This window comes from Lolium perenne, chromosome 2 (genome assembly GCF_019359855.2).
Source record: "Lolium perenne isolate Kyuss_39 chromosome 2, Kyuss_2.0, whole genome shotgun sequence".
NCBI lineage: Eukaryota > Viridiplantae > Streptophyta > Magnoliopsida > Poales > Poaceae > Lolium > Lolium perenne.
The window spans coordinates 181530487-181539957 of record NC_067245.2 but is presented as its reverse complement, the minus strand read 5'-3'; the positions used below and the strand labels follow the sequence as shown (position 1 = coordinate 181539957).

Here is a 9471-nt window from a genome sequence, read left to right as displayed (position 1 = left end):
TCTATATTCAATCAAAATCAGCAGCGATATGCCTTTGAGTAAAAATAAAGTACTCCCTCATATCCAAATCAAATTGACTCAGCTTTGTCTAGCGAGTGCATCTAGCTAGACAAACTTGAGTCAATTAATTTGTGCATATCTAGCTAGATACATCCAGTTGAGTCAATTAATTTGGATCGGAGGCAGTATTTTAGCTAGTATCTGTAACAACCCAACTTTTGTGCATTGATTAAAATTTTGGAATACAAATTTTTGGGCCAACAAAATTTTTTTCTATCTTTAAAAATTTCATGCATATAGTTAACCATGCCCTTGCATGTTAGAATATGTATGTTGTTGCTTGTGAAAATTGTGTCTGTGTGTAAATCCCTAAAACCCTAGCCACTCTTTTTATCTTGTGATTTTCTTTTCTTCTTAGTTAAGAATCTAAAATCTGCCCAAACACCCTTGTGCATGTGATCATGCTCACATGTGATTTTTCCAAGATCATGTCCTTTTTCAAATTTCCCTCCCTCATATCTATTCCTTCATTTCTCTAAGTTAATACCTATTTTTTTTTCTTTCTTTCTTTTTCTCAAGCTAGTACACCAATTGACACTTTTAATACCCTGGATTGTTTTGGGATCACATCCTTGTGGCTTGTTCCAATTTTTTTCTAATCTATTAAAGAGAAGGAGGAGGACCATGCTGGCCATTCCACACCACCATTTCCTTGTATCCCTTTTTCTACTTTTCTTTCTCTCCACCCTCCAAACCCACCGGCTAGTAGACAACAAAGTGACCCACCTCATCTCTCTCTACTCTCTCAGCTCTCTCACCCTCCACACCACGATCACATGTGTGTGTGCATGCTTTTGTCATCTTGTATGCAAGAGAGAGATGGGAGAGAAGAAGTGGCCGGCTAGTTTTGTGTAGTCATACCACTTCTGGCCTCCCTCCAAGTGCATAAGGACAACTTTTGAAGGTGCAGCACACCTGCATTTCTCTCCTGTCCCCCTTCCCTAGCCATCTAGACCTCCTCTCCCATCTTGTCTCGACCGTGGTCACCCACCAGAGGACAACGGCCTCCTCCCTTCCCTCTGCTGCGAACGCACCCGACGCAGCATGTCATCGACGCTAGCTTCACCTCCCCACACCTCCTAGGCGACTCCCTAGCATCCGTCTCTCACCCCATCTCGCTGCCTGCCCGTGGTCACCCCCAATGGGCGACGTGCACGCCGGCATTGGCATGGCCCCGGTGGCCACCTCGCTCCCTCGTGCTGGTGGGTCTGGACGATGAGGCGAGCTCCTCAGCATGCGTTCACGACTCAGAGACAAGCTTCCACCGGCCCCTTCCTCCCCCGTGCACGCCAACATCGTCGCCAGGTCACGTCGATCTGTCGAACACTTGATAGATCACGACGCCACCGTGCTGTCTCGCTCCCTCTCGCCGCAGGCGTTGCGCACATCTGTCCACGGCGTGGCACACTCCCTCAGACACGTTGCTCGCCGCCCCTCGCGCCCAATCCACTGCTGCCGCCCGCCCTCTTTTCCTCGCCGGACGTGGCGCACCGTACGCCGGCCGTCTCGGTATAAATAGGCACAGACCTCCCCCGCGCAAACCCTTTCGCCTGCACACTTCCACGCCACCGCAATCTCACCTTCCCCGCGGAGAGGAGCTCCACTCCTCTCTGCAGCCCGTGCTCAAGCTCGCCGACCGCCAGATCGTCGGTGAAGGTTTCCGTCGAAGGGCGCCGCCCTTTTTCTTCCCCTCCTTGCTCCCTGGACGCTCCTCTACCTTCTCTCCCTAATGCGCCTCCCTTTTCCGTCCAGGAACGCCGCCAGACGCCGCCACGCGTGAGCAGCAGGGTGACCCGTCGCCATCGACTGTCGCCGCGACCGTCGCTGTTTTCGTCGCCGTGACCCTCGCTCGGAAGCCCTCCCTCTTCCGCGTCCAACGCACCTGCTCCCGACGTTTTCTGCTCGTCGAGGTGAGCTCCCCAGCCCCCGCCAGTTCCCAGGGCGCCGGTGCAGCAGCCGTCGATCTCCACTTGATCGGACGGCTGCATGCCTCCGCTTCCCTGGCCCGCGCCCGCGTGGACGCCACGTCGGCGCCGTTTGAAAACGGCCGCTCCCGCGTTGCGGAGCCGCTGCTGGGCCGAATCTGGCCAAGCCCAGCAGCGCCGGCCCTTTTTTTTTGTTCTTTCTTTTTCTTCCTATTAACCTGCCAGAAAATCTCTGCTTAGTATTTAAATCACTACAAATTCATCCAGTGACCAAATGAGTTGATTCAAGTTCCTACATGCTCACAGATGTTTTCTCTACCATATAAAGTAGCATGCATGTGATTTGGTGTTGTAGATATGTGCTGTTAAATTAAAACCCAAAAAGTATCTGATTGTGTAATTTAATTAGTGTGTGTTATTTATGAAACCTTTTTGCATGAGGTTAATTTTGTTGTGAAGTGTATGTTAGTAGCTTCATTTTGACACTAGTGTAGCATGCAGGAGCTTCCTGGATTGGAGTTGTTTTAGACAATAAGATCTGTCCAGAGAGCTAGTATATGATTTTTAGTTTGAAAATTAATAATGTTTTTGAATCAAACCCAAGTGCTACTGGTAGGTATACCCATAGGGTAATTTTGTGCGAAAGGAAATATTTTTAAGATTTATATTTTAATTCTAAGGATTTAACTACTAAAACAGTATATCTTTTCAGTATTTGATTTTTATAAAATCGTTTACAAATCAGAAAAATACCAAACCAGTGGGGTTAGTTCACATTTAGTCTCAGCTATCCATGGGTATGATTGGTGTTGGTTGGTGATGCTCTGATACTGGTGTGGCTAGCTAATTGTGTGCTCTGGTTTCTGTCTCATTTAAATTGTCTAAATTATTTAAAAATTTATTTGACAGTGATTCTTGTGCATGTGTACTCTACATGTTATTAGCTTTCAGTAGGTATGCTGCATGCATTTTTATGACAAACAGAAAGATTTAGACCATTTAAATGGTTCATAAGTTATTTCTGGAATTTCAAAATTCATATCCTTTGTTTTAAAAATCATAAATGGGTGAAACCACTTTCAGTAGCTTGCATTGGTAACCCTCTACATACTGTGTTTTTCACAAATTTTTGTGTGAATTATTCTGGTGTGGTTTGTTGATTGGGTATGGCTGGTTGTTTTCTTTTTGCGACGCTAGATTCGAACATCGCCGGAAACGAAGGAGGAGGAGACTTTGGAGGGATTGAAGAGGAAGACCAGGGGCACTTTGCTGATCAAGGCAAGCCACCTCTTGATGCATCTCTGATCCTATATATCTTATTCTTGCATTATTGCAGGTTTTATAAAGTGCATGTCTTTTTATTTTCATTTCGGTGGGTAGTGCCACCCGGAGTTTTATTAATCCACCCTTAGGGTGCAGCCCTCGTTGGTACCTACTGAACACATCTCTATTAGTGATATGGTGATTATCACCTTGTCATCCTTGTCGCCATTTTTCGAAGAAGAATTGGACTATAGGTTGGGAGCCCTGGAAAAAAAAATGGTAATGAAATGTTTTCCTGAAAAGAAGTTTTCGAAAACCTTGGAATGGGGTAGCCCTGCTCAAGTGTGGTTTGATTAAATGTTTTTAAGCAGAAAAGACTTGCTTGGAGCAAGAGAAGAGAAGAAAAATTGTTTTCGAAAACCTTTTGTTGACTGAGTACATCACCGGACCTAGCCAGTACAACCACATTACCCTTTAGTGGGACGGGGCGTAGTGTAGTAGTTTGTCTCGCCTTAGTTTGGGTCCTGCAAATGTAAGGGGTAGTCCGAGCATGGACACCTATCGACCGTGGCCTTCCCGACGAACTGGGAACGCCTTTCCGTCTCGGACAGATGGCAGGGGTACAACCTATGAGCTCCCATTGAATAATGCCCCGCAGTTGGTCGCGGCATTCTGGAGGGTCGAGCTGGTCGGGGAATTTGCTACTCCTGGGTAAACGACCCCTCGGACTCTGGTGTTGGGAGGTACAACTCTAGGCGGCATGTCTTGGGCTAAGGCGAGCAGGCGAAAAACTATGATCGGGTACTTGTCGTGGCATAGGTTATTATGCAGGGATGATGCCCACACGATGAGTATTCGGATCTTGTGGGGAAAGTGTACAACCTCTGCAGAGTGTAAAATCTATTCGAATAGCCGTATCCGCGGCAATGGACGTGGGAAAGGAAGTGCTGAGTATCAAAAGGAGTTTTGTTTTATAAAAGTGTTTTCTCAAAGTGTTGATTTGGGAAAGTGACGCCAGTGGGACTGGTGGAAAGGTACCTGCGAGGTACGGTGGAAAGTTGGAAAGAAGATGGTCATGTGAGATGGCCGGAAAGGAAATTGGGTCACCCCTACCTATTAGTCTGCAAATAAAATGGTTTACCAAAAAGTTTTCAAAAAAAAAATATATGGACATGTCATTCTCTCGAGAGGAACCACCTCTCGCTCCTTGTCGCCCTAGTTTAGTGCCTGTTCCTTGCTACTGCCATATTGCATATCCTTTACTTCTCTCTAAGGTGGTTTGCGAGTACATTCAAACGTACTCATTGGCATTGTTGTCCTGGCTATTTACTTGGCCAGACTTTGAAGAGGAGTATTTCAAAGAAGAGGAGTACGATGCCGAAGACGCGAACTAGGACGCTCTCCCAGTCAGCCGCCTGTAGGGTAAAGGCCTAACGTGGGTTCCACCGCTGTTTGAAGTTAAATAAATTCCGCTGCTGTTTGTTGAACTTCGGCCTCGATGGCCTATGATGTAAGACTTCCGTACTAATATTATTTAGGTACTGTAATGGATGATGTAATCTGGTATCAGTTCGGTTATGTATTCACGATGGAATGATCTTGGGATCGTGAAATTGTATGCATAACAGGAGTTCTGGACTGGTAAGTCCGGGGCCCCACAGAGCTGGTATCAGAGCCATCCTGACTGTAGGAGACCTTAGTTAGCCGGGCGTTAGCACAGAACAAAAACTATTTTCTTAAATCAAAGAGGTTGACTAAATGCTGAAAATGCTTAAGTCCCTTATCTCCCTCTATTTTTATTCAAACTTTACTTGCATTAATGTTTTATTATGCATAAAATTTTGCACACTTTGATCACTAACTTAATCTACTCTAAAAATTTGTGTAGATGGAGATCGAGTACACGCACTTCCGTCAGGTCGGGGTGAGGCCGCCTCTCTACTTCTTCGAGCGGGCCTTGGCCGACCTGGCTGTTCGTTGCGGACGTCCGGTGCCCGAGGTGAAGGGCGTCCGTACCGAGAGGTCTGCAGACTCAGAGATGGCCTGGTTGGTCACTTGTGTCGTTAGGGGGAGCGGGATTGCCCCCGTTTCTGAGGATTTCACCATCGACGTGATGGAGCGCACGTGGCTTGACGGGATGATCCGAGTCTTCCGGGAGGCTCTTGCTCGCCTTGCTTTTCTGCACCCGGAGGTTGTCGCCGGCACTGGCTACCAGTTCCTTGGCCAGCGCGACCTCGCGGGCCAGCCCGTGGCCGGCGCCCCACACGCCGACACTGCACACCAGCTGCACCACCTGGAGTACCTGCTTCACCACACTCAGACTCAGTAGGACCGCGCCCGTGAGAGGTGCGACCTGCAGGAGGATGAGATTGTGGCACTTTGCGCTCAGCTTGCTGCTGCTCAGGCTGACCTTGTCAGTGAGCGCAAGCTGAGGTTTGCCGCACGCCGGAGGGTTACCCGCCTGAAGGCGAAGGTGACTTCACTGGAGGCTCTGACTGCTCAGATGGAGGCCACTATTGAGGAGCTTGAGGACGACGGTGAGGATCTCCGCAAGGAGAACGAGGCTCTCCTTAGTGACGATGACGACTACGAGGAGGAGGACTTCGATATGGAGCCTGATACTGAGGATGAGGCCTTCATCAACGATGAAGATGAGGAGCCTGAGCCACTGATGTCTGAGGAGGACCCCGAGGAGCCAGCCTTTGTTGAGGAGGACGCCCCACCAGCACCGGAGGGTCCTGTCGTGGACCTTGACGACTTCTAGAGTACTACCCCTAGACTCGCACCACCTTATCGTAGGACGATGATATAGGTCCCCGTGCGATGCGAGTAGACTTATGATGATGGTTCTGTTAAAACCATCCATTTTGGTTGTGCTGTATGAGACTTATGTTGTGATGTTGTATGACTATGTTGTGCCTTCGGCACCCTGCTATGTTATGCTATCGTTTGCCTACTTTACATTTGCGAGTTTCCGTTTTCAAAATTGCATTTTTAACAAGCCCTCCCCTTTTAAGTGGCTGCCCATCTCCTTGTTTCCCCATTAATATCTGATCCACATCTCTTCAGGATGGTTGAAACCCGTAGTGGAAACGCCAGCGGGTCCGACCAAAACCCCCCTCCACCTCCGGACCCAACCATGGCACAACTTCTGCGCCTTATGATGGAAGACCGTGAGGCAGCCCGTGCAGAGCGCCAAGCTAACCTTGCTACTCTTCAGCACCTTGCTCAAATTGCTACCGGAAACGCCAACAACAATAATGGCGGGGATGGTAATGCAGACCCCCGCTCCAAGCTGAAGGATTTCCAGACCACCAATCCACCTGTCTTCTCCAAGTGCACTGAACCCCTCGACGCCGATGACTGGCTTCGCATTATTGAGAACAACCTGGAAGTTGCCGGAGTCGGCGACAATGAGAAGGTTTTGTTCGCCACCCATTATCTTTCTGGACCTGCCCGCGCTTGGTGGGAAAACGTCAAGGCTATTCAAGCTGAGGGACACGTCATCAACTGGGAAGAATTCAAGACCAAGTTCCGCAAGACCCACATTCCATCAGGACTGATTAAGCTCATGAAGGACAAATTCATGAATCTAAAGCAAGGAAGCATGACTGTGGTGGAGTATATGGACAAGTTCACCACTCTGTCCAGGTATGCTCCAGAAGACACCGACACTGAAGAAAAGAAGAAGGACCGTTTCCTGAATGGTCTGCATGATGAGATGCAGAGTATTTTGGTAGCTGTTCCGTACCCTGACCTTGAGTCCCTTGTTGATGCCTCTATCATGGTGGAGAGCAAGCGCAAGAGTGCGTTTGAGAACTGCAAGCGCAAGGCAATGATGTAGCAAGGCAGCTCCAGCACTCAGCGACCCCGCAGTTTTCCTCCACCAAGGCCGGCGCCCCAGCAGCAGAGGGCACCACCCCCTGCACCTCGCCCCAACAACCCCAACCGCAACTTCAACCCTCAGCGTTCTGGAGGAAACAACTACAATCCCAACTACAACCGCCAGAACAACATTATCCGCCCCGTCACCAATGGATGCTACACCTGCGGACAGCCGGGTCATTTCTCCAAGGAGTGTCCCAACAAGATGAACACTGCTCAGCGCCCCAATGCGCCCAAGCCAAATCAGTGTCAAGCCCGTACTGCCGCCGGAAGGAACCCGAACCAGAAGAAGTATGCTGGACCAGCTAGGGGACACCTCAACCACGTCAACGCTGAAGAAGCTCAGGAAGCTCCGGATATCGTTCTGGGTACGTTTCCTGTCAACTTAGTACCCTCCATCGTCTTGTTTGATTCCGGAGCATCGCATTCGTTTGTTACTAAGCCATTCGCTAGAAAGAGTGGCTTAAGGCCTACCATCATGAGACGGCCTATGCTAGTTCAAATTCCGGGAACCTCCACCAAAACGGATCTATCCTGCAAGGATGTTCCTATAGATATTCAGGGGAAGCGTTTTCACGCCAATCTGATAGTATTGGGTGAGCAAGGTCTGGAAGTTATTCTCGGTATGGATTGGATGGTCAAGTATAAGGGTCATATCGACTGTGCTCGCCGAGCCATAACCATGACTGCTGAGGACGGAGAGATAATTGAACATGTAGCCACCATGCCATTATCGAAGGCCTTATGCAAGAAGAGTGTCGCCAGTCCAGCCCTGCATGAAGTACCCATAGCTTGTGAGTATCCTGAGGTTTTCCCCGATGAGCTGCCCGGTATGCCCCCTGATCGGGATATCGAGTTTATTATTGAGTTAGTCCCCGGAACTGCCCCCATCGCTCAGCGACCTTACCGAATGAACCCGCAGGAATTAGTTGAGTTGAAGAAGCGGTTGGATGATATGTTGAAGAAAGGATTGATTCGCCCGAGCGCATCACCCTGGGGATCTCCCGTTATCTTTGTGGATAAGCGGGACGGTACTATCCACCTGTGCGTGGATTACCGAAAACTGAATGATGTCACCATCAAAAACAAATACCCCCTCTCGAAGATTGAAGATTTGTTCGACCAGATGAATGGCGCCCGAGTTTTCTCCAAGATTGATCTCCGAACGGGTTATCATCAACTCAAGGTTCGAGAGTCAGACATCCCCAAAACTGCCTTCACCACCCGGTATGGACTTTTTGAATATACCGTGATGTCCTTCGGACTGACCAATGCCCCTGCCTATTTCATGAACCTCATGAACAAGGTGTTCATGAAGTACCTCGACAAGTTCGTCGTGGTTTTCATCGACGATATTCTGATCTACTCCAAGAATGAAGAAGAGCATGCTGAACATCTGCGGATTGTTTTGGGAACTCTCCGAGACCATCAGCTTTACGCCAAGTTTAGTAAATGTGAATTCTGGCTGAAAGAAGTAGGATTCCTTGGTCATGTCATTTCTGCCGGAGGAGTGTCAGTCGACCCGTCCAAAATTCAGTCCATCATGGAGAAGAAAGCCCCTACCAATCAGACCGAAGTCCGCGCCTTTCTAGGATTGGCGGGTTATTACCGCAAGTTCGTTGAGGGATTCTCCAGCATTGCGAGACCCTTAACGCAGCTGTTGAAGAAGGATAAGAAGTTCGAATGGACCGATAAATGTGAGGCCAGTTTTTAGGAACTCAAGAAGAGATTAGTCACAGCCCCCGTCTTGACCATGCCCGATATCACCAAGGATTTTGATGTCTACTGCGATGCATCAAAACTTGGTTTGGGAAGTGTGTTCATGCAAGAAGGCAAGGTGATAGCCTATTTGTCAAGACAACTTCGACCGCACGAGATGAACTACCCCACGCATGACTTAGAGCTTGCTGCTGTAGTTCACGCCCTGAAGACCTGGCGCCACTATCTAGTGGGAAATCGCTGTGAAATCTACACCGACCACAAGAGTCTGAAGTACATCTTCACTCAGAGGGAGCTGAATATGAGGCAGAGTAGATGGATGGAGCTTATCAAGGACTACGATCTCGATATTCATTATCATCCCGGTAAGGCCAATGTCGTAGCTGATGCCCTTAGTCGAGAGCCGTGTTCGTTGAACGCCCTGATCAAGATTGCCCAACCCAAGCTGTATGAAGAACTTGAGGAGTTCGGCCTCGAGTTGGTTAGCCACGGTTTCCTGGCAAATCTTGAGCTGCAGCCTACTTTGTTTGATCAGATCAAAGAAGCTCAGGTGGGACATGAGAGTATCAAGGGAATCAAGCGTAGGATGGATAGGGAAGAAGTCCCTGGTTTCGCGATT

General features: G+C 48.7%; 1 protein-coding gene across 1 annotated transcript; it reads left to right on the top strand.

The window, feature by feature from the left end:
- The first annotated feature begins 6387 nt into the window (after positions 1 to 6387).
- Positions 6388 to 8847, top strand: LOC139835680 (uncharacterized). The gene is made up of 4 exons (XM_071825539.1): positions 6388 to 6943; positions 6989 to 7088; positions 7140 to 8302; positions 8558 to 8847. Exons 1-4 carry the CDS (start codon positions 6388 to 6390, stop codon positions 8845 to 8847), a joined length of 2109 nt encoding a protein of 702 aa, XP_071681640.1.
- The last annotated feature ends 624 nt before the right edge of the window (positions 8848 to 9471 follow it).